The 26,291-nt window shown below is 35.5% G+C and overlaps 1 protein-coding gene across 4 annotated transcripts; it reads right to left on the bottom strand.

Annotated features, from left to right (window-relative positions):
* Positions 1-495: 495 nt before the first annotated feature.
* Positions 496-24,378, bottom strand: LOC145677528 (uncharacterized). 4 transcript variants are annotated; one of them, XM_081748001.1, is made up of 7 exons: positions 23,885-24,378; positions 17,893-18,095; positions 15,234-15,602; positions 13,658-13,881; positions 12,283-12,442; positions 9,037-9,223; positions 4,659-4,795 (listed from the first exon to the last, which is right to left on the bottom strand). In XM_081748001.1, the coding sequence occupies exons 2-6, from the start codon at positions 18,092-18,094 to the stop codon at positions 9,087-9,089; spliced, it is 1,092 nt and encodes a 363-aa protein (XP_081604127.1). In that variant the 5' UTR covers position 18,095; positions 23,885-24,378; the 3' UTR covers positions 4,659-4,795; positions 9,037-9,086. The 4 variants fall into 4 exon arrangements, with proteins under 4 accessions (XP_081604125.1, XP_081604127.1, XP_081604126.1 ...); XM_081748000.1 differs by lacking the exon at positions 23,885-24,378 and adding an exon at positions 20,682-20,875; XM_081748002.1 differs by lacking the exon at positions 23,885-24,378 and adding an exon at positions 20,470-20,674.
* Positions 24,379-26,291: the final 1,913 nt, after the last annotated feature.

Here is a 26,291-nt window from a genome sequence, read left to right as displayed (position 1 = left end):
GAATACTTACATGTTGGGTCAGGATGCGACGTCTTCCGATTGTACATTTATACTAGTACTAAACAATAAACTCCCTGGTTCTGGATAATCAATAACCATTAAAACGCTCTGGAAAACCAATAACCATTAACCATTAAATAACCATCAGTTGATAAGATCTGCTGTCAACAGTCTTTTCTCAATGTTTGCGTCTGATAAAGAGGACGTTAGATTCTTGAAACTGTAACGTATAGTTATTAATATAATTCATTTTGTTCCGTTCAGAACTGCGTTTTAATGGATACTAGTAGTAACCAAGCACATTATTGAAAAATAAAAATCAATAGACAAACAGCCAAATAACAAACACGCATTGTACCCATTAGAGATTGAGGAACTTTTCCTTGCTATTATATACACCAATCCACAATACTACTGCAATAACAAAGTAATTGAAAAGAGAACAGTATTAACTTAATGGAAATGAAATAAATTAAACACTGTTCTTAAGTTTCCACTACATAATTTTTATTATAATTGCAAGTTGCAAAATCATTTGTTTTACATTACAATCTTCTTACATGTAAAAAAGTACAATAACAAATAAAAATAGTAAATATTTTTGAAGTTGCAAACAAAATTTTGGTAACTGTTCATTGTAAACAACAATGAGATATGCATATTAAATCTGGATCCATGTTGAAATCCCAGCATTATTTCACATATGTGTACGAGCATATGAAAGGGGACCGGCCAGTGGTTAATGATTAAGAAGTAAATCTGTGCATGAAAATGGCATATTTTGAAGCACTATACAGTAAACAGTTTTACATAATGGAAATTCTTATTTTGTTAATGTTACAATTATACTCAGATAGCGTAGATCAGTTATTACTTCTACTACATATGAAGAAATTTTACAGCATCATCGCCTCATATACGTATAAAATAAACTTTTTTGAATGCGATATATATATATATATATATATATATATATATATATATATATATACGTCTGAGTGTCTACTTTTTCTAAATGCATGCACCCATACATATGTTGTAACATTACAAGAAAAACGTTGAGAGTGTAACCGGCTACTAAACCTATATATTTCGTAATTTCTTAACATACACAACTTAATATTCTGATCAGATAAAACAAGTAAATGCCTTTTTACCTTATAAATCCAAGAAAGCAAATAAATAATAAAAAAAAAAACACTACATCATAGGAAAAGACAAGTAGACCTAACAGTGCGAATGAAAATTGAAAGAGTCATTAAACGTACGATTCGATTTTATAAGACACAGGATGATGATTTGGATAAAACATACCTACTGTTTCCCTTCCCCCCGTAACGTACAGCTTAAAGTTCAATAAACGTTGCTTTCTTTCTAAAATTAAGAGACCCCGTCACGGCGAAATCAAAATATCGCTGATTTTTCAGTAATTATGATATCTTCAAACATATAAAAGTAATCGAAAAGTGGAACAAGAGCTCGCTAGACAATATTATTTTACATGAGATACCGTTATCACGACTCACTTATCTGCTTTCGATTTCCAGCCATTTAGAGAATCGGCACTTATTTTTTCGTTTACAAATGGCTGGAAACGCAAAGCTACTAGGTGATTCGTGATAACGGTATCTCATGCAAAATAATATTGTCTAGGGCGCTCTTGTTCCACATTTCGATTCTTTTATCTATTTGAAGATATCACATAATTACTGTAAAATTAGCGGTATTTTAATTTCGCTGTGACTAGCCCTCTTAAAAGTATACTTAATCACAAAGTCAACACTCGAAAAGTAAGGACTATAGAAAATAAAAATATCTCAATAAAGAAATTAGGGCGACTTCCGATTTTTACACCAAGCCTCCGCAAGTGCAGACATTATAATTTTGAAGTAGAAAATGTGTGATTGGACCAATAATCGAACCTGAGCCCTAGGCTCATCATGCTTATGTGCTAACTCACTGCGTCACCCAGTCGATCTAACTCCCAACCACACAATTTCAACTATTGAGGACGGTGTTGTCTTTCTTTCAAACCACATGGAGTGTACTACAACTTTGTTGAGTTTGGACTGCCCCAGTGTCTGCTGGGAAGTCCAATCACAACAGAAAGTTGTGGTATCCTGACTCTCCATATAGTCTGAAAAAAAAGAACACCGTACTCAAAAGTGTAATTGTGTGACTGGAAAATGGATCGACTGGGTGGCGAAGTTGGTTAGCACACAGGCGCGATAAACCTAAGGACCTGGATTTGATCTAGAGTCCTGTCACACACTTTTCACTTTTTAAAATTAATAATAATGTCTACTTGAAAAACTTAATTCGGCAAGCGGTAATGTAAACAACTCAAAAAGACTGTACTCACCGCAGTATGTGAAGAACACACAAGTAAAATTTTCGAAGTACCCGCTACTTTATCCTCAGTTTGCTTACATTCGTAAAACGGGTTAAAAGAATCAATTAAAGTCCTTTCTGACATGTTGAGGATGAAGTAACAAATAATTCAGAACATTATTTGTGGACTCTTCACATACAGCGGTGAGTACAAGCTTATTTGTTTACATTAAAAATATCTTAGTTTTCCAGGCCGAAATATGAAGCCTAAATTTCCCATATTAATTATCTGATTTCAAGTTGACACCCTGCGATCTGTTATTAATGAAATAAACACATGTTAGCATATGGAATAGACACGTAAGAAAATTGGTCATCAAAATATGGTAAAAGCACACATTTCTTCTTTAGATCTGAAGAAATATATCTCTTGTTTTCAGATATATTGCGAACTATATATATATCTAATGCTTTACTTTCGAACGGTACATTGTACAAATTGATTTTTCTTTGAAAAACTGCACACTGCAATTCGTATTCATTACAAGGGAGCTTTTTTATTTGACGGACAAGTATGACGTCACCTGATTGGCTGAGAAAGCAACCATCACATTCATTTGCCCCAATCAAGAAGGAACAATTCAACATTTTGGACATATAAATGACACCTTTACACCTATCCAATTGAACTTTGACCTTTTCTTTCTTGCAAACATCAGTGTAGTCTATTTCTTCAACTCTCTTTGCCACCTGCTGTATACAGTTGTTGGTGCTTCGAACCATTCTTTTAATTATTCTCATATGGTTTTCGAAAGGAAATGCCGAGAAGTTATCTAAGTTACCATAGTTAACAACATCCTTCTCTAGATGTAACAAATTGTGAAAGTTATATGTAAGTAACTCTTTGAAATACAGGTCTGTGATATGCTGCACGAAGCTGTGCAGAAGGTCATTTGCGTATGTTCTCCACGTTGCATTTTTCCACAAATCACTTACTAATATATAAATGGCTGCGTGCAATACTAAGAAATGTTTGTATAGTTGCTGAGGTAGAATTTTATACAAAACTACCGGCCCGAAATAAAGAAGGAAAGCACGATATTCAGTGGCTTTCCAGTATTTATACATTTTAAGCGCTCTTGGTTTACGGGCAAACTCAATAGGTACGCAATTTTTTGAAATAACTTCAAGTCTTTCAGAAACAATCACTATACTACGCCAACCAAGCTTGCATCTTGCAGGTCCCTTATCGACCCACGTTTGTACAAGGCGCTTTACCACACCTAAGCAAACTAAGTGCATATAATCTAAGGGCACTTGACTTACAAGACCTAGTTGCAAACCTGTTAACACAGTTTCGGAACGTTGATGCTCTTCGTATTTTAATTGTTTGAACGAAATGTCATCCTTTAAATTGGCATTTTTCTCATACAACCATATAGTTCTACCAAAATATACCCCTTCCTGAGTACACTTTTCACAGCCATAAATAGAATTATGTGAAGCAATACACTTCAAGAAAGCTCTTGCTGGAGCGTCAGCTATAACTGCACTGACACGGAATATATACTGTTTTTCCATATACACTACGCCACGTGATTCAAGTTCTTTACATTCTTTTACAAACGGTTCAAAGAACTCATTGCAGTTTGATGGTTTAGATTCACCATAGTAAATCGCGATTAAGAATGGTGTTTTATCTACTGCCTGATCCACAATTCCCATTAAAGGCCAAAAACATTTGGTTGAATTCGAATGTAAAGGTAAACCATCCACATTAATTGTAATAGTTACCAAACATGATCCCTCATTTTCTACCAACAACTTGGAATTTACAAATGGATAAACACATGGAACCAAACCTGATGACATTTTCTTCACAATATTATGTTCTACGCCAAAGTATTTAAATAGACCCCCTGCACGTGTATCTACATTGGAGCAAGACGGTGTATGTAATAGAGTTCGTGCGTCTAAAGGAAGTTGAGGGAAATATTTGTTTAAAATATGTAACAGATCGGTAGTGGCTGTATTAGTTATGTTATGTTCCTTTGCCCACTGCACCAACTTCACTTCCAAAGAATCAGGAACTTCACCATGTGAACCATCACTCCACATTCCAAAATCACTAGAATTATCATATTCACTGGATACCTCTGAAATGTCAAGGTCACTAACACGTGGAACTTGATCATCATTTCTGCACAAAGTTTCATTCGCATTGTTATCTGAATCTAGTTTATTAGTTTTCTTTATTTCTTGTCCTATTACTTCTGCAGAGAGAAATTTGTATTCATTAACAATTTCTTCATACTCCTTTTGAATCTTGCGGCGCTTAGATCTCGCAGAATCTCCAAAGTTTTCTTTTTCCACTGTTTCCTCCATTTTTCAACTATTTACCTGTCCTTTTAAAATCTAAGAATTGGGTGTAGGTTCAGTAGCTGGCCTCTCATCTCAACCAGAACTGCAAATATAAGTTAAGTAGCTTATTAGTACAAACAATCCCCTCCAATGCAACGTAATATATATATTTCATATGTACAAAGTGAAAACAGCCGAACTTAATTTATAAAATATAATTTAAATACATTTGCAGTTCGCGATTTTCTAAAGTAAATAAATAAAGGTCCATTCTACCACTGGTTTAGCATTTGCAAATTCTGTGCTTCGCGAATGTCAATACTGGGTAGAAATTTTCATGTACACCTCAGATGAATACTGGAATAAAACTTTTAAAACAGACCCTACCAGAGCCCTTTGTCCTTCCGACTTGTGCCATATACACTTAACACCTTAAAACCTATCGAAATAAATAATGAAGTGGAAAAAATATTTTTAAAACTTCATTTGGCAGTTCTTTTATTTCAATATTTTTTAAATAACATTTTTCTCTTGTAATAAGTGTTGCGAACCAGGGTTGGCAAAAAACGTTTTCTTACAAAAAATAAAAAGTCAACCTGTTTCTGTGATTGATTAAAAAAAATACGTATGGACAGAAATAAATTAACTTGGCCTTCACGTATTTCCAGCAATGGGGTTATAAAGGACAAGATCTACAACTCCTATACGAAGTATATTCGGAAATCGAAATAGTACTTTGCGTATAGAGTTGTGCGGTTCTATTAGTGTATTTTTTAGACCAGGAAATTCCCGTCATAATCATGCCTGCGTTATTATTTATCAACAATATTAACAAGTATGTAACGTCATTTTAGTGACATTGTATTATAATCAATACGCTAGAAATGACGTTTATAAAAGTAGTGAATGGCTGAATTTTAAAATAAGAATTTAACCCAACACAGGGTTCTTACAAAATTACTTTTATCATTTTCCATGATTTCCAGGTGCAAGATCACCCATTTTCCCTGACCCGCGACATTTAATAACATAATGGTGTACTGATGATCAATGCCCGTAAAAGCTATATAAAGACTTGGGGCAGTGATTCTCAACCTGTGTGCTGCCAAAGATCAGCAACTTTCCGTTTGTAACACTATACAGTAGACACAGAGCCATACAAAATGCTAATAATAGTAGACCAGTGTAAGTTATCCAAGGAATTGCCATTTGAGCTAGTGAAGAGACTTTATAAGACATTTTCAAATAATATTATACACTAACGTTAAATTTCTTTATATAAAACACTAAAAGATTAGCCATCCTTCTCCACAACGAGCAGCTGTAACTTAAGAATTCTTAAAAAAAATGGCAACAAATTGATTCTATAAATTTCGAAAAAAATAAGCGCTCCTAAAAGTTTAGTAAACAAACCAGAAAAAAAAGATACTTTAATGGAATTTCTCAATATTTCTTTGAATTCAATAAAATGAAAAATAAAACAATGAGAAACTTTTCAAAATAATGTGTAAATGTATATGCAACTGTGAGAATGCAAATTGTGAATTTTCCACCCTCAAACGCAAAAATATTTGAAAGTTTAACATAATGAAAGTTATGACGAGCGAACAGTACAGCTGCCCATACCAATTCCTACCGATTTTTTTTTTCAGTTATTGCAATAGATCCTACTTGGTACCACAACAAAACAAATTTATTGTTATACATATTATACAACATATTAAAAGATAACGAGAATTTTAGGAATGACCCCCGCCCCCCCAAAAAAATTTCATCAAAAGATTGCGATCTTGGCCGATAATTAGTTTTTGGATCAGGAGCTACAAAATTTTTTAACGGCACCTAAATCAAATTTTCGTATTTTTTACGGAATAAGCACATACAGAGTTAAGTGATAATTTTCTCTTTCTTTTCCCGTTTCTTCCAAAGCCGAATTGTCTTCTTCTCGCACATTTCACAGAAGTTAAGAGTTCTGAAGTTCCACGTGCGTAGGCCAATCTACTAGTTGTCGTTGGGCTAATGAAGAAGCCACTTACAAGTTGTCTACCAATAAACTTTTCTTAATAGAAATACCAGACTCTACACTTGAATTGCAATGTGAAATAATCAATGTCATTTTCACAAGACTCCACAAGTGTTAGAATTCACTTTTCCCACTTAGAACTGATTTATAAAATTCATCAAGATTTGAATTAAAATCAGACGCTTTTAGACGGTTTAAAAAAAAAAGAAAAGATTCGAACACTTTCTGAACTACCTGTTTTAACATCATCGAGACGAAACGACTGATGGAGTATTACCAAGCACTTCGTCATCCTTATCCGGGCAATTTTAGGTTTATACAAGAATACCTCAGGATCAAAGCATGAAATAGCACGAGTAAGAGGATATTTTTCGAGTATTTCTTTCAGTAGTGCCTATCAAAAATTTTCGACAATCAGTGAAGAAACTGCACTTGTTTACTTCCTTGACATCTTTAAGCTTCCCAATGCAATTTTTTTCTGCCCGAATCCTATATCTACATTCTTTGGGGCTTTCAAGTTACTTTTAACTTCTAGAGCTTGCCCTCGATCTTCTTCATTAGGCATTGGTATTTAAATGTCATCATATATTCTTTTAAAAAAGTTCACAGTCTATTACAGTGTGAAAAAGCATTGAACAGCAACAAATTACCTTTATTTACTTAACATTACTTCTACATTATTATGATCCCAACAAAATATACAATCATGATTTGAAAAAATTAGGTAATTAAAAAGAACTTGGACAGATGTGATTTATTTTCACAATTGGAGTTCTTTTCCTTTTAGCGGCAAAAAATATTCCAATCTGCTTTATCTTCAAGCAAGACTGATAAATTACTTCGTGTGTCTATAAAATCTACAAATGTCTTAGAAACATAAAAAATGTTAAAAACTACGTTTGAAAGTAACATTTTTTGGCGTCATATTTACCCTGTATAATTTATGACAATTTAGGTCACATCTCCTAAATTAAAACATTTTATGTCCGAAGGAATTTAGTACATCACATTCTTAGGAATAATAACAAATATTTAGGCATCAATAGGGCGTGATATGGCTGAGAAAAAAGTCATCTCCTAATTGGTAGTATACCTTCTTTCTACCTCCTCCCTCGGGATTTCGAAAATGTAAAAATATCTTCCTCAAGTGGTTTCCCTGAGAAAATACTGATGTTTTGTGTGAAAGCACGACAATTTTAAGAAAGTACATCAAATAAAAACATCACAGTTTGTACCTTATGCTGCGGAAAAGTGCCATTTCACAAAAACACGTGTCAAAAGACAGACCAGGTCTATGAACTATGAAGAAAACAATTTTATTCCGATTACTAACACTAAAATGCGAAAGTTTATATTATCCTTTTCTTTGAAGTTTCATCATTTCAGAAAGTTCAGAAAATCATATAATGTAAAAAACAGAAAATTCTGGGTTTTAAAACTGGTATTTTTATGTTTTCATTGGGGGAGGGGAGGGGAGTTGTCTCGCTGGTGGAACCTTGAGTAGAATTAACGGAGATTAATTGATATATGTGGAAAAACCGTCACCAAATTCATACAATTTGTGGCACTTCGGCTTTTAATTTTTTTTTTACTTTATTTTATTTTAGTTGCTGTTTTTGTTTAAACCAACTGAAAAAAGAAAAATGGTTTAAACCGTGGTTCAGGATGAAAACTTTTAATGAACACTCAATCTTTAATAAATCCTGAATCCGTAACAATGTTTCTTAAGAATTAAAGTTACACCAACGTAACTTTACACTTTTTTTTTCCACAAAAGATTATGATAACTGGCAAAGACGTATTTTACAAAATCGAACGGCTACGATTAGCTTACGGCACAAAAGACACACAAAATACATAAATTTCGCCTAAAGTTATGCAAAATACACGAATTTCGGGGATAGTGGGTCGGATCATCTGGAAACAAACAGACGCGCATAAAAACGAATTTTTGTTTGATCAGCGTTCTGTAATTTCTATTGCAGCATTTCTAGGGTTAAAATTAGACACGGAAAACAAAAAAGCAAAAAGGTGAAAGTAACGTCCTTTCTGAGTTCTGCACGTGAGAAAATAATCAAGACTGAAGTTTGAAGCGTATTCTATAGTGCAAAGGATAATATAGTGTTCGAATATTTTCAGACAATATTGTCATGCCTTCCCACAAAGAAATTTTCGATTCATTTATCTATTGTGAAGACATTACAGAAAAACGGTGAAATTAGCGGCAGGTTAATGTTAAACGCACTAAAATTATGACTTAAATAATATTAACTTAAATCTATCCATCTTAAATACAATTACTTTACATCGAAATAACTTACCGAAAAAATGCTTCTTTTTCTGTCTTTTTTAAAAATGTATTAGTTGTTTCTTAAGATTCCCCACTCGCAGAGGATGGTCGTCTTCGTTCCCGCCCACCGTCTCTGTCGATGGAGTATTTAAACCAATTCCTTACGTGCATTTCTATTTGATCATCGGTTGCTGATGGTATTACCCGCCGAACGCCATCTGGAATGATTACAAAGTTTCAATGTAATTAACATGTATAACGCAATGTATAGAACACTTATGAATTAAAAAGTACAATCGTTCACTGTTAAATTACTCGGAATATTCTGAAGAGAATTTAATTTTAATATTTTGTAGCCAAGTGAACATTACGGTCGAAGGTCGTCACACCTGAGATCTGACGTCCCTTGCCATTCAGATGCAATATCACTTGCCTCTTTGGGACTGAGAAAACCCGCCGAAAAACTCAGTCAGGATGATTACCGACATTGGTATCCTGACCTTCGACGTAGGAAGTAAAAGTTTTACTGCCATTCTCCTATAAACAGTACTAAATGGTCGCAAACACAAATGACGTGTTAATGTTCCGATCCTTGTTACCAGATCCGATTTCGGTCCATACGCTTGCAATCACTCGGATATTTCCTATACCAACTAGCCTGTATTCATTGTACCATCTCGACGTTTGCTCCATGGTTGTGGAGGATATTAATGATGTAAGATTTTTCCAGTCCCTACAAACATCAATCAACACTACAGTCACTGACATAAACACATTCTCTCTTGCTATTTATGGATGGAAGATTTCATCCATGAATAACGTAAGACATAATGTTTTTGTCTGTTTGGTGGGAGTTTCGCGTCCCTTTTCAGCAGCGAGGCTATATAGAGACAGAACCTAAACTTTAAGGTGGGATCTGAACCACTTCTCGAGTTGCTATCCGAGGCATTAGGTTCCCAGGTGAATTTGAACCTGCGACCACGCGCACTGAAGGCGAGCGCTGTAACCGTAACGACGTCTACGGGGGAACCCGAGAGAGAGAGAATTTTATATCACTGAGTTAGTGTTAGTTGGTTTTTAGAAGGACTGCTAAAAAAATCTTACTTCAATAAATTCCTCCTCAATATTTTAATTTTGTAAGGTTCTCTTCAATCAATAAACAAATAAATGTGATTTAATGGTTAGTCTGCAGTTTCATTCGAATCCAAAAAAAGTAAAAAATTCTTCATCTATGCATAACAAAATGATACAGTGTTCTATGTCAGTGAGTGCAGTATTAGTTGTTTACAGAGTTTGGAAAAAATCTTACTTCAATAATGATCTTCCCAACCATGGACTAAATGTCGAGATGGTACCGTGAATCCAAGTTAACTGTTGCTATACGGAACATCCGAGTAATTTAAAATTAATGGACCAAAATTGGATCTCAGAAACCTGTAATTTATTTTCGAGAGAAAATTGGCTATTCCCTGTAACGTATAGCGAATTAAATGAAAATGAGATCTTTCAGTTTTACGTCCCACGGATATGATGGTTAGGCAAAAATGATGATGATGAGAGATGAATAAAATGGTGGAATGAAAAAGTGGGAGAAAGCGGGATAATCCCGAGAAAACCCACGAGTTCGGTGTTTGTCCACCACAAAGTTCACACAGCGCGAGCTGGGATCGAACCAGTATAGCGAATTAAAATACTGTGTAGTCGAATGATGGGGACTAATGTTGAACTTCGCTCTATGCTTAAAAGTTCCCTTTGAAGCATTTTGGCTGAAAAAAATTGATATAGAAGTGTAATAAATGTGATGGGCTTTCACACTAACGAGCGTTATTCAGAGTTCTTTTTCTGACATGCAACGAATAACTTGAATACAGAACATTTATCTTTAGAACAGACTTGAAAAGAAAGAAAGTGAAGAGAGAAGACATAGTCGAAGTAGTAATGCAACTTACTGTCAATAATCTATTGCAGCATGGAAAACAAGGATGATGCCGATAAGGTAATGAGTCTGTTAAACAAATCTACTATACTTATTAAAACACTCACATTTGGTAATCTCACTTCTATTTGGAAGCAACAGTTCACGATATGTAAATTTTGGACATCGTTTAAAACTTATTTCAAATTTTTTGACATTTAAATAAAATTAAATAAATAAATAAATAAAAATAAAAAAAATAAAATTCAAAATTCACTGTATTGGGGGAAAGAAAAATTCTTATAAAGCTAAATATTAATAGTAATAACAGTAAAATTAACTATTTTTTTTTCAAATTGTTAATTGTAAAAATTCTACATGTACGCAGGCCGAGGCAAAAGTCTGGACATGTCATATTTTCAACATTGCTGGAGAAATCGGGCAATACCTTACGATGAAGTAATAATAACATGAGGACCGAACGCCTTATGACCATCATGTTGAAGGTAGTCACCGTGCGTTTTGTCGACACTTGTAATAAACGCTTATATAATAATTAACTTGGGACCAGTTGGTCCTAATATGGCGTAGAAGACAAATTTTATGTCACCTGGCAGCAAATTTGATTCATTAAGTTTTACTATAAAAGCTAGAAAGCAGCTGTGTAAGGTTACGTTATTTTGCATGTAATCTAGCTAGGCACTCTCATTGCATGACCGCACAGAAACTGTTTTGGTAAGTACTAGTAGCAACAACTGAGTGATAAGCCAGATAAATGAAAGAGCATTCATTTGGTCCTTGTCCAAGATACCGACAGGTCAAATATTAGAAAATCTAAGCAGTGACAAAAGCCAACGAGGAAACTATAACGAAATTTAGGCCGTCATTTCGAAGTGGGGTATCTTGATTTTTCCCAAGTTTACAGCAGAGCGATTTAAAGTTCTACGGGAAATTTGATTTTTAAATCTTTATATCGCCGGAACTATAATGAAGTGAGATACTGCATTTTAACAGTTGATAGAACACGTGGAAGTCATAATAGAAAAACGCACTTTTTTTTTCAAGTTACGCCCCTTTGCGTTTTCACCCCTGAATTTGTAAAGCGTACAAGTTGTGTTTCGCGCATATTATCGGAGGAAACGAGCATCAATGAATAGTAAGTAAATCCTACAGGTCTGTTATCCACGAATGGAACCTACACAAGATTCAGTCACAACAATAACGCACATATGAACCTCAGATCGCGGGAGGAAGGAGGGGAAGGTGGCATTTTGCTCAATGTACTTGATAGGAGTGGTGACTGTCCAAAATTTGTCCTCAAACAAAGTGCATATTAGACAGGAGTTTCCAATCAAAGCATACCTTTCAGTATTTGCATTATTCTCAGGGTTCTTAGTGCTTCTTTACCCTTTCTACCGGTCCAGTTGAATTTCTTTGCTGCGTCGTTACTGAATACTTTTTCTAACATTCGTCTCACTAACTTCTCAACACTTTTACCACCCAAGGTACTCAAAGCTATTTGCTGTAAGCAAATATAATAAAAGCAGTTATAATTATACATATTACCAATACACTAGTTGTTACTAACGAATAGCAGGACACAATGAACTAAAAATATCAATTTTTTCCTTGCCTAGCATAGAAACGAAGAAAACTAGAAGTAATAGATGAAAGGGTTCCTGCTCGTTTGGCAAAATCAAATTTCCTGACTTTTCCAGGTTCTTAAATACCACTACTTAGAGATGTTTAGATAGCATATATTTGTACCAGTGCACAGAGCAGTACAATTTGCACACGAAAGAACGGAAACAGAACATTTTTAATATGAAACATCCCGTAACAACTAGCCGGATAAGGCAAACAGTAAAATATGCTATTATTTCCAAACATGAAAATAATGACGAACAGAATTTTAAAAGCATAATGAAGCATAAAGAACCTTAAAATGTGTAGCAAATATACAATGAAAAACTTATTTCTCTTTAATCATTTCGCCAACACTGAATAAATAATTATTTTCTTATGATACAAAAACAAAGGAAGCAGGGATGCTACTTCAGGGATATTTCCATTGCATTGTGTATAACATTTTGTTTATAATCTAGATACAACACACACGTTACATAACAGCTTAAGATGCGGGAAAATGTTTAAGGCATGACCATTTTCTATAGGCATAGTCTTAAAATTCTCCTGGTGGGAAAATCCTGAAAGTCCCTGTTAGGATGGCGGAGCCGAACTTGTGCCCAAAATACAACGAACGCAAATCCAAGTCTCTATAAAATAAGATATGCCCTATAGGCTTCATTAGGTTATGTCTACTGGAACGAAGTTATTCATAATTGCTTCCGCGGTTGTGAATATTCATATTACAACAACTGAGACATTCATAGAAACAGATGCCGAATGTTTCTACCACACACGCCCTAACATGACACGTTAAGGTCGTTGACTGCTCTGTAGCGGCTTAATATATGAACAATTTATGAGGCATGTTATATAGATTCATACTAGAAGAGACGCCAATTGCTGGTATGAAAAAGTTTATTTCTATCATAGTTGCTGCATTATCAATGTTCGAAATTACAAAGGAAATTATGACCCACTTTGTTTATTCAGTTTCAAGTTGCCACGTGTCATTGAACAAATGTAAGATACCTAATGGGAAGTATCACCCCGTATAATATAAAAATACGGAAATTACTGTCTAAAATACTACAGTGAGCTCAAAACCTACCAAACTTGTAGCATTATTTTCATTGTGTGCCCATTCTTCCAGTGATTTAACCAATGATACAGTTTCACAGGGTAGAGTCAGACCGTCGGGTAATACCAGTGGTTGCGAAATTCCCGGTGAACGTAAATTTCCGTGGATGTATTCCAGTATGCGTGACTGGGTTTCTTCTATACGTTCCAGACGTCCCTTAATGTTCGCCAAATGCTTAGCAATAACCGTGAAACCTGCGGGAAAAATGAAGTATAACCTGTATTGCATATATAATAACTTTTAAGAAATAGAAAAAAAAAAAAAGAAATATAGAAGGAAAATAACTTTAAACATTTTTTTTTTTTTTTTTTTTTTTTTTGCAACATTACGATTTCGAATGCTCATAATTTCGGCATTTTTTGTTTAAGAATGTTAACCCTTGTGTACTATCAAGAACACTTTTACACAGGAATTACATGGGGTCTTCTAGAATCCCACCTAAATTATGTTCTTTACGCAGAACCATCAAAGAGACAACTTAAATATTTAGTATGCATCTTTAGCATACACTCGAGATAGTCTGCAAGAAAAGATGAATTGTAACCTCACTTGTTTAACAGCTGTAACATGAGAAACAAATCTAGGGTTCCAAAAGACCCCATGGTAGTACACAAGAGTTAAAAATAGTACTATTAATAATTTCTGAACTTTGTTTTCAGAATTTTATTCATTTATTAATAAATATTTGCACCAGTTCAGTTTCATAGAAAGTATAAAACCAACCAACCATTTCTGCTTTCAAAGATATAGTAGCTAATGGGTGAAGAAGTTTACTTCTGCAAGCCTCAAATGCATTCATTGCAACATATTTTTGAATGTACAATTCTAGGATATACTCATTTATATGCCTGCTTTCAAAACCCGATATTATGATACTGATCTTACAGTTTGGGTATTCTAATTTCTCCTCTCAGCCGTTCAGTCCAGCTTATCTACTGACCGCAAACATGCTCTGCACCACGCGGGAGTCTGGTGCAGGGTGGAAAATACTAACTTTTTCTTTTAAACAGTGTTATCTTTAATTTAATAATTTCTTTCGCTTTGGATAATACATCTTGAGACCTGAGAAAAACATTGGGAATAGAGTTAAATGTTAATTAGCTATGAATTTTCATAGCAAATTTCCTAATTGGGATTAAATTTCGAATTGATTCCCAATCTTTAACTGATTGCAATCCCAAACACTTTTTCATACTTTTCATGCTTTGAGGAAAAAGTACATCAACATTCAACAAAATGATACACTGTATTCACGAAAGTTATTGAAATCTGGCAGGAACGTGTATATATATATATATATATATATATATATATATATATATATATATATATATATATATATATATATATATATGTGTGTGTGTGTGTGTGTAAAATCGGAAGTTTAAAACTAGTTTACGGAATGAGATGCATAAATTTCGACTCAAGTTATGTAAAATGCACAGGGTTTTCAACCTTGGGTGCAGATGGGGGGGAGGAACACCCGAAATACGTCCCTGAAGTCTGAACGCCAAAAATTTACATTTTAAAAGAAGGAAGTACATACCGACCGTGTTGATTTTCGATTGTTCTGGGCTTAATGAAGATGTTTCTTCAGCGCTGAAGGTCGCCCCATCCTCGCCTCCAATGGCACTTGAAGACTTTCCTGCATTTCTCCCAATTGCATTTTGGTTACTTTCTGAAGGTGACGAAACTGAATGGGCCTCTGATTCCCTGAACAATTCTCTAGAGTTCATACGTGGATAAATTATTTTCTGGGTTCGTTGACTATCATCTTCTTCACTTGTGTCATCACTTTCCACATATTGTGCATTACGACTAGTTTTCCTCTTTCTTCTAACTTCCTCTGCATCACTTAACAAATCCGAAGTATACTGAGCATCCCTTTCTTTTCTTCGTGCAATCAATAGGTCACCTGAAGAGATACATTACATGGATAAAGGACGTGGAAATTTCGTTAATAAGATCTTCCACTAAGTCTATTACAATAGATAGAACTTCTGATGCAAAGCTAACGTGAATGAAGTGCAGCTTCCGACATAAAATAAAATTGAAAATTAGTAAAAAAAAAAAAAAATAAAAAAATAAAAAAAATAAAAATAAAAAAAAATCTTTTCCTAATTAGTTAATTTGGAAGTGTTTACTTAGGAGCGTAACATAATGTAATAGTAGCTGTCAGGCTGGAACGATATGTTTAATTTCTAATGAGAAAGAAAACCAAGTATATTTAATGTAAGTGAATAAAGCTAATAATTTTCAAGAGATTCATTGCGTTGATTTTGAGTTTAACGTCCCGTTCAGCAGCGAGGCTATGAGACGTGGACCAACTTGTTAACGTGGAATCCGAAACGCATGAGCTCCAGCCGGGAATCGAACCCATTGCGTGATTATTTCAAACGGGACATTTCCTTTTCGCAATATAGGATATGAATTGTAGGGTCATTAATTCGACCGTTTTAAAACGGCACAGACAGCTAATGTTTCTTAAAGAAAAAAAGTCAGTATACTAACATGTCCGGACGGAGGGGAATATCTTTGTATTTACTGCACTGCATACCAAATAATAATAGCAGTAGGTAAAATAATAATGCCATTTTTCAAGGTGGTATTTATATTCCGCTATCCGGCACGTGACGTTTGGGTTCCGCCGTTTGGGCACCGGATGTTTGGACGCGAAGCCATTTGGGCGACAGACGTTTGGACGCGAGTTAAATTAAAAAGTCATTATGTTAGGCGCTGAATACTAAGTTCGAATCAAGATATCAGAAGATGTTTACTGTCGTGGAAGTCCTTGAATTATACTTGATTTTGTTTTACATACTAGAATTACTGAAATTTCAAAATTCTAAAAACTTAATTAACAATTAAATTTCGTAAATTTAAGTTTCAACCAAGTTAAGTGTACTTTTTATTTGATAAATTTTCAAGCCAAAGGTAAGTAGACCAGACTAGATATGATTGACTGCATTACATACGTAGTGAGACTATTTCATTATTAAAAAAAAAATAAAAAAAAAAAAAAAAAAACATTAAACCTACTTCTGCAGTTATGCAATAAGTGAATGTCAAAAACACATCTTTAGTGGCTAAATGATCAATATATGTACACTTAACTATTATTTTTCACTTTGAAATCGTTCTTTTTTTTTCCTTTCGCCACTTTCGCCAGTTTAAATGCTTACAATGAGGCGAAAAAAGTATGTTAAGTTTTGACTTTTATATTGGAATGTTTATATATATATATATATATATATATATATATATATATATATATATATATATATATATATATATATATATATATATATATATATATAAAGTGATACCAGTAATACAGCACACTGCAGTTCCTAAACTCAATGTCTTAGACACTCTGTATTAACATCTCTCCCTCAACTCTATTAGGATTTAGAAGTTTTAGATTTCTGGGCTCTAGGCATCTAAGGCCATTTAGCCCGTGACGTTTGAGGGATGACGTCCCTCGGCGAGCACACTATCTGGGGAAAGGGAAGGAAAGAAGCGGCCTGGAACCTATAAATTAGGGTAGTACCCCGGCATTTGCTGGTGTGAATGAGGAAAACCCAGGAAAACCTCATTCAGACTGGCTGGCCTGAAAGAGCGTGTTACACTTTCTCGATCGAGTGCCCTCACCGGAAATCGAACCCGAGACCGCTCGCACCGAAGGTGAGCGCGTTAGCGATTACGCTACGCGGGGCCACTTTCCTCAACTAGAGTGCGCGGAAATCTTTTATTGGTAGTTCTTTATTGGACTTGGAGAGAAGAGTTTGGCAACGTAATACGAAAGAAAACAAATTTTAAGAATCGTGAACAAGCGAAAAATTAAGCCATGACGATGTTAGGCAACAAATGTCACAATCGCATTAAACTATTTAATTTAGATTAATAAATAAAGTAGAGATAGAAAATAGATAGATAAATGAGGTGAGATAAAGACAGAAGTGCAGGAAATGTATATATATATCTTGATTCGCGCTTAGTTTTCAGTGCCTAGCTTACTTTATATATCGTAAATTGTAATTTTTACTATGTATTTCGCGCCCAAACGTCCGGCGCCGAAACGTCCGCGGTGAAATGGTAGCGCCCAAACGTCCTGTCCAGCCGCTATCCTGGGAAGCGTGGAGGGGAATACACTTTTGTAAATGCAGGGTCGCTACCATAGCTCAAAGGAAAGATAATTAACTAACCTGTTACGTAATGAACTTTTCTGATTTTATACAGCTTCCAAGAGTCCTCAGGAATTACGCCATCTTCCAAAAGTTTATTGAATCTTTTTGATTCTTTACAAGGTGGCCAGAAACTCTCCGTCTTTCGAGGAGTTAGCCATTCCGAATGAACAATCCCCAAGCCACCCCCAGATTCTTCGTCAAATTCCACCACATGAAACATCCTGAAATCAACGTGTATACTTATAATATGCTATTGGATAAAGAAAGAAGAGAAACAAATACAACAATACAATACATTACAATATAAAACACCTTAAATATAAAAATATAAATATAATATTTCGAGACAGGCCCACAAATACATATTTGGACGCATGGTTTACACGTATGAGTGAGTTACAATACACATTGATGCGCCACGTTTGCTTTCTCGAAGCAGGTTAACAGAGGAGATGAAACTTGGAAACGAGGTGTGTATATAAAGGCTGATCAGATAAACTCTTTTATAAAGAACATTTTGAGAACAAACTACATTCACATTTTTTGTCAGGAATTCTCGTCAAATTATTGAAAAAAAAAATGCTTAGGTGAGTCCTAAATCGTTCGTTTTCAGAGGAATTTTTCTGTATATTTGTTCTAAATACCTCCCCCCCCCCCTCCGCCTTGACAACCTAAACTACAAAATTACCTTAACCGTTTCCTGCATTTTCACTTTCCGCGCCCCGAAACCTTTTTCTAATACATATTTTACAAATTAATGAAGTAGCTAATTAGTATCATCCTATTTAATTACCCAATAAACAGGGTTGGTTAAAACCCTGTTTCTTGAAAGTTTTTATGGTTTAATACGCTGGTTTTCTTGGTTTAAATAGTAACATGTGGATACAAATAAGTATGTCTAGCCTTAACTTCCTTATGTGACAGCAGAGGTACGAAGGACACGTGTCTTACAGCTCATAGTTCCTTCCACGTACAGATACAGTGCTACTTAAAAAACACAATAAATAGCCAACAACCAGGCCTAGCACATATTTCGCGGTTCCACTCGAGCACAATGTCTTACCAAAAAGAAAATTTATAGCTAAATACGATGTGAAACATCTTTTATGAAAGAATGGAAGTGTGAATGTAAGAAATTACTGTCAGTGCACAGCATATTTAAATGAATTTTGAGTGAGAGAAAGTGTGCGTCTCCACTATCCTCGTTTATGCGTACACCCTCCGCCGATGACGCGCCTGCCCCGTACGGACGCACCCCTCGCTTTCGCTCGTGCCTCCCTGCTCTGACTCAGACAGCATTCGTGTTTCTTAGTGGCCACCTAGTACAAGTTAGTTCGTGTTTTGTGCATTGTAGTTTGTGTGCCATACGTTCACACTGTATTTATACTGAGCCCCAGGGTTGGCAAAAACCATGGTTTTTATTGAAAAACCAAAAAAACAGTTTTTTTTGCTTTAAACCCGGTCTTTTTGGTTTATACCAGGTTTTTTTTTTTTTTTTTTTTTTTTTGTTTAAATAATTTGCTCTATGTATTTATATCACATATGGACAGAAATAAGCTTTTTTCGCCTTGGTGTTAGTATGCAACAACCGGGTTATGCTGGAAGGGGTCACATAAGCTTAAAGCGGAATCCAAACTGCTTCTCGGCTTACATCCAAGAGAAATTGTCCTCTATTTGAACTCGAAACCGGGACTAATTGGCCACAAACGCGATACGTCTGCCGACTCACTCACGAAGGACTCCTGGTAAAAATACGTTGACTAATCTTTACATATTTGTCAATATAATCATCAAGAGTCATTAGAACAGGACAAAAAGATAAACAATTGCACAAATGGAACCATTATACAGAATTACATATGGACAATTTCAAAGTACTACAGAGTACAGAAGAACTAATTTGGTCGAAGTCAGTTCACTACGACTTTTATTAGTCCAAGTTAAAGAAATATAACTACTTACTTTGCATATCAGTAAGAAAAGTGAATAAAGATACGAATTGAGTCCACTTAAGCTCTGACCAATTTATACAAAAATAGTTACCAAAGATTCTTGTTATTTCAATAATTGCCTCCAGTGGGGTTTGTATGACCCCATTCCCCGAAAAAGTACGGTACTTCGATGTATTTTATCAATAGTAAACATTATTAAAACGAAACAATGTTTAGAATTTTCCTTTGGTTGCATAACAATAATAACAAACTATAAAAAAATCACAAAAGAAACATCCATAAAGTCACATAAAAAAGTTGCTTTTGTAATATAATCTCTTTGAGTAAAGAATGGGGAATTTAGGTCTGAATATAGTACGAATAATATATGGGAGTGAAACGTGATAGCCCACAAATATGTGTTCATCAAAATTTTACGAATAGTTACACTTTTACGAACATTTTGTTTTTTTGGTTTAAACCAGTTTTTTTTTTTTTTTTTTTTTTTTTTTTTTTGAAAAAACCAGCTGGTTTAAACCAAGGTTTCAATCATGGTTTAAACCAGCCAACCCTGCTGAGCCCTCCTGAAGTCAATCTGCAAGTAGTAATGGAGCTCCTCCAGGGTTTGAAAGAAACCGGGTCTTTTTGAAAAAGCACAACCCACCTGAGCCCATATGGGTATTTTCCGGTTTAATTGTTTTTTTCGAAATATTTCAATGTCTCTTGATTTGTAGTGTGGACACCCGCTATTTTGAACAAAATGGCCGCCATTTTGAAATTTTACATTGCTATGCAGCCAAAGTCTGTACAGGAAATTTACAGAAAATCTCCTGATTGTGCCCTGAAAATTTAAGCTTAAAACACTGAAAGTAGTACCGTTTAGTATGTGTGATACAGGCAGACGAACGAATAAATGTAGATAGAATCATCCCGGGAGCCTCAATGACGTTCGCCAAAAATATTAATTTAAAACAAATACACAACTCATGTTTTATAAAATAAATAGTTTTATCGGTGAAGTTCACTTCCGATACTTTGTGTTCAATTATGGGAATTTCCTGAGCATTTCTTTCGCGATGTTTTCTTTCTTTCTTTTTTTTTTTCTAAAATCCAAGCTTTTTTTACTGTACATCGAAACTTCTAGTAGTATGGAAATTTGAATTCAGCACTTGAAATAATAAGCGTCACACGGTTTTCGGAACTCTGAGCATTACGCTTCTTAAATTTGACAAGAATTTTTACGCTATTGCTGCTGTTGATTCTACAGAATGCTTATTTGAGGAGGAGCAACAAATAACTGGACTAAACAGCTGTTGTTGGAAAACCAAATTTTACTTAAGAATACTTGTGCTACCATCAAAGGTAACCAAAAATAAATAAAATAATAATAATAAATAAGGGTTAAGTTCCGTAGCACCGGACCAATTTTAGGAAATTTACCCGGTCAATTGAAGAATTTATTTAAGTTTGCGAGTAAGAATGAGTGAAAGTGGGGTAAGTAAACTAGTAAAAGTGAAGAAAGTTGTTTTTTGTTCGTTGTTTTTGATTTTGTAAGCGGCACAGTATGTTGAGGCGGAAGGACTATTTCGCGGAGAGGTATATTTGTTATGATATTGTAGCGCGAAAGGCAAGGTGTTGGGGAAGAAGGAAGAGCATTTCGAGGGCTATTTAGCGGACTATTTATTTAAGGAAACGAAACCCCAGGAAACTGTTGTGCATGATTTTCTTCTTGAAATCGGAAAAGTTTACCAGCCTCAGTTTTGATAAGTGACTTCCAAGAGAACGGGAACGTTGTCACTACCCTCGCTTACGCGTATACCCACCTGCTCCCTTCGGACGCAACTCCTTGCTCCGCTCGGGTCTCCCTGCCCTGACTCGGTTCGACAGCATTCGTGCTTTTTAATGGCCACCTAGCACAGGTTGGTTTGTGTTTCTGTGCTGTAGTAGTTTTTATGCCCCTGACGTAAAGTAACATAATTTGATGTAATCCAACAAAATATAACCGAATGCAGTGCATTTTGGTGCTTTTTCCAGTTTTCAAATTGGTCCGGCGTTACGGCACTAATGCCAAAAATAATACTAGCATTTTCACTAATGCAGTACATATTTACTGGCAGTGTGCGAATTGAAAAATTTTCCCAGGGGGGGATGAATTTCACCCATATGCGCACCCAGTCCTCCCCTTACACACACACACACATACATACATATATATATATATATATATATATATATATATATATATATATAACGGTGGTGGAATAAAAATACGAAATTCTAATTTCCGATTGGAGTAAAGTTATTTTCAAGTAACACGGGTTCTTTTCCAGTAACTGCAGACTCAAACATTTGGTGACCTTTCCACCCCCTTCGATTTCCTTGCATACTTCGGACCCACCCCCGCAGCCCTCTTGCGGAGGAAACCATCCCTTTACTTGGGGAAGGAAGTCATTCAGTCGTTTGTTCTTGGCGAGTGAAGATCGTAGGTTACTTAGAATGGCTAAAGTGCACAGCAAAACCCGCGAAATAGTTCAGTGTGGCAACATGTCTACATCCAACTATTGAAGGATCTCGGTCACAGCAACTTGTCCCTCCCCCTTTCGAGTGAGATACTTGAAAACACACATCGGCATAACACCAATTGGGACACACTTGAAATATAGTGGTTTTTTTTTTCTTTTTTTTTTTTTTTACTAACAAGTACAAAACATTTGAGATGTGAGATGTTTCATAAATTTTCAGTCAGCAATATTTAGGTTAGCTACACAACGTAAGAATTGTTCTTTTTTTCTATCTTCATGTCTATTCAAAAATACTCCAGAGGGGGGAAAAGTTATCCCTGCCAGGGATAAAATTTTTCTTCTCCAGAGGGGGAAAGATTTTTGTCAGGGGGGGAAATCCCTGGCATCCCCCCCGCCAATTCGCACCCTGTTTACTGGTAGTACCTTCACTCTGTGAGGGATAACGTCCCTCGGTGTCGCATTTGGCGAGCACACTATTCACGGAAAGTATCTTCTAAAATATAAAATTGCATATTTTACTTCAAATAGGCTATAAGCATAATCTGCACTTTAATTTGTTCTATAATTATCTCAAGCTAAGAGAAGGTTTTTTTCTTTTTATTCATTCAGTGCATTCTAAAGTTTATAAATGTCTTATGTTGAATGCTGTTGAGTACCTTAACGTGAAAGCATCTGATTCGCCCAATGAAAGTTCAAAATCTGATAAAAATCACTTTCAATATGATCGCCTTAGTTGTACCAATAAAAATAGTAACAAAAACCTCAAAAACCCAGATGGTTTTTTTCAAGTGGGTCCAACCCGAAAAAACCCGGTGGGTTTTATCGGGCAGGGCCCACTTGGGCAAACCCTGATCTCCTCACTTAATGCATGCTCTGCTAAAAGGAATACAAAGCCCTAACATAACTTGAAAATATAGGAAACGTGTCAAAATTTGGTAGAATTGTGTGCTCGAGTAATGCCCATTCCAGTACATAAAAAACAAAAATCTCCTAACTGATACACACTGTTCCTCTGAAAACCAAAACTAGGCCTAATTGTTCAATATATTCGGCAAAGTTTCTGAAATTGGCTGGGACTTTGGCAATTCACTCAAAATCTAAGTACAAGGGGCATATGTCTTAAAGTTTATTGCATGCTGTTTTCAGTACATTTTGGCACTATTTCCCTTTTTTCAAGTGACTGGAGAATCGTTACTAATGCATAAACTTATACAAAGTCAAAGCATTATGTCACACTTGGGTGGAAGAGCAGAATTAACCTAACCTAATGTGCATGCGCAGGAACAATGCATTGTAGCCAAAGATAATCGGCCAAACTGAACCCAGAAATATTTATTAACTCTTAATTTCCATGCAGACATCTGCTGTACTGTAACCCAGTGAAGAGTGTAACTAGCTCACGTAAACTAATTTTGCCTTCTTAAAATGGATATTAATCATTTCAATGTTATTCTACATTAGCACTCCATGCACAATCATAACCTGTTCACCCACATGTTTCCATAAAAAAAAAGTATGGAAATTATTTTATATAGAATGATTATATAACCTACTTACCTTTCTTGTCTTGTCTTGTCTTGTGTTCTTCACTTATGAATAGTGCTGGTTTTTTGCATCAGGTCTAAATCTTTTTACAAAAGCACTTAAGTTTGATCACACTCTTTTTTCTGTAAGTAGAGAGACAACGCAATGACCACAACACTTCTAATATGGCGGTGAAGAACTGCGCATGATCAGTAACGCACTCTACCAACATCAAGTATGTTGGAGTTAGCGACCTTTACCCAACGATAAAAATCAGTGGTCGTGGGGTGGGAAAAAATGCTTTTCGTAGAGCGATTCCCCGTTATTTAGCCAACGCTAAAGTAACGTATTTCTTGGTTGGGAAAACAGTCAACTCGAGTATAGTTGCGTTAAGGTCGGGAGAATAGTTGGTTGGCCAACCATACATTTAACCAACGGTGGGCCAACGTACGTTTCTCCACTATAGGCTTGTACCGACCATCACCCACTGTTTTGACCAAATCCCACTCAATCCCCAACGGTGGGCCAACCAACCTTGCTACTAGGGAACTGGCGGCAAGACAAATTCTTTTTGCATACCGTTGTAAGATTCTATTTACATTAGGTGTTCCTTCCGTTGTCTTTTTCGAAAATGCTGGCTCTAGCACTGTATACACTAGTAGACTGTAGATTTCCCAGTGTATACTTTAACATTTTCGTTCCTGGATTTGCCAGGTAAATTTCAGCACTGGCGTCGTTAGCTTTTTAAATCTGGGGGGGGGGGGGAGCGGAGGTCAGATGATTCAAAATCAAAATCCTCGTTCCGACAGAAGTTATATACACACAAAGTAGTATAGTTTCTTTAAACATATTTTACTAAAATCTGGAGGGGACACGTTCCCCCGCTAACGACGCCCATGATTTCAGTTTCCCGAGAGTTTAGTGCATTTTTATTCTTGAATGTAAGGTCGTAAAAATAAAGCTAGATATACGGAATGCATGACAAATAATTCTTTAAATATTCAACTTGAAGATGACTGCAAATTTTGTTCGTAAGTTAGGCGACATTGGTACCAAATTTTAAGTGAAAAAACTAGTGTTCTTTCACTTTGATGACATCTATATCTATCTATCCATCTCTCTCTCTCTCTCTCTCTCTCTCTCTCTATATATATATATATATATATATATATATATATATATATAATGATACGTAGATAGATAGTAAACGTTTATTTTCTATAACATTTGATCAAGGGAGGAGGACAGACCGCAAAACCATCCTCGCGTACGCCATTGATAACCGCTTATAGCCACTTAACTACACTAACCATTTATCTTTAATGTATTTTTTCATATACAGGCTGTTATCAAATTGCTGTTGAAAAATAGACACCATATAGCCTTGAGTTAGAACTATTCAACAGCCCTAAAGAGTATGAAACGTCTTGTGTAGGCGGTCATATAATCAGAATGGAGGAAAATAGATTACCTTTGAAGATGCTCGTCTTTTTTTTTTTTTCGATAGAGGAAGGTTAATAGGTAGGCCAAGAAAGAGATGGAAGGTCGGAATTTTTTAGTATCTGTTACGAATCGGCATATGAAACAACTGAAGACAAAGGGCAAACAACATAATCCAGTGGAGGAAGAAGTTTGTAGCTGCATACGATCCTCTGGGTCTCGTTTCGTGTGGTGATAATGATGACTGTTATTAAAATGATGGAAACACCCAAAGAGAATGCATCTTACTTGATTAATACTGTATGCGACCATTACTAGCTTCCAGAGCAGGTCTGATTCGCAGTTGAATGGAGGCATGCAAGTCATGAGTGGCTTTTTATGCGAGAATTGTATCGTTTCGTGCGCTATACAGTACTCAATTCTGTCAGGGATTATGAAGTAGAATATCTAATTTGGATGCTGAACTCTTGACCTGATGCTGAACTCTTGACGACTGACCATGGGGTTTAATAATGCTGAGAGGTGGAAATTAATTGGGTCAGTGTTTGAAGTGGAAAAAAGAAAGCAGAGGAAAGAGAAAAAAGAATCGTATGTTTAATTACGATTTTGACACGACATACCAGCTATCTAAATGTTGAAATGCAGGGAGAGTATGTTGCCTAAAAGATTGCATTTCTATTTACATAATGACTTGAAACCATTGGAGAACTTCTCTGTAGTAACGAGGAAACGTGGGGGGAGGGATATGGAGAGACATTGATTCCCCGCCAACAACTTTCTGATTTTTTTTTTTAAATATCCTTTATGTTGTATTATAGAGAATTATACACGAAATGCTCAATAACTAAATGAGGATATTAACAATTTCCTGCAGGAAAACTCCCGGTCCCTTGCTCGACTGTGGGGTATTCCAAATCCCCGGAATGTCCGTCCCCAACAGCAAACAACCCTTAAATCCGCCCATGCTCAAAACACGACTTTTAACATTAATGGAAAGGGA

Source organism: Thermobia domestica, unplaced genomic scaffold (genome assembly GCF_964235325.1).
Source record: "Thermobia domestica unplaced genomic scaffold, izTheDome1.hap1.1 HAP1_SCAFFOLD_993, whole genome shotgun sequence".
In the NCBI taxonomy this organism is placed as follows: Eukaryota; Metazoa; Arthropoda; class Insecta; order Zygentoma; family Lepismatidae; genus Thermobia; species Thermobia domestica.
This window is presented reverse-complemented; position numbering and strand designations above follow the sequence as displayed.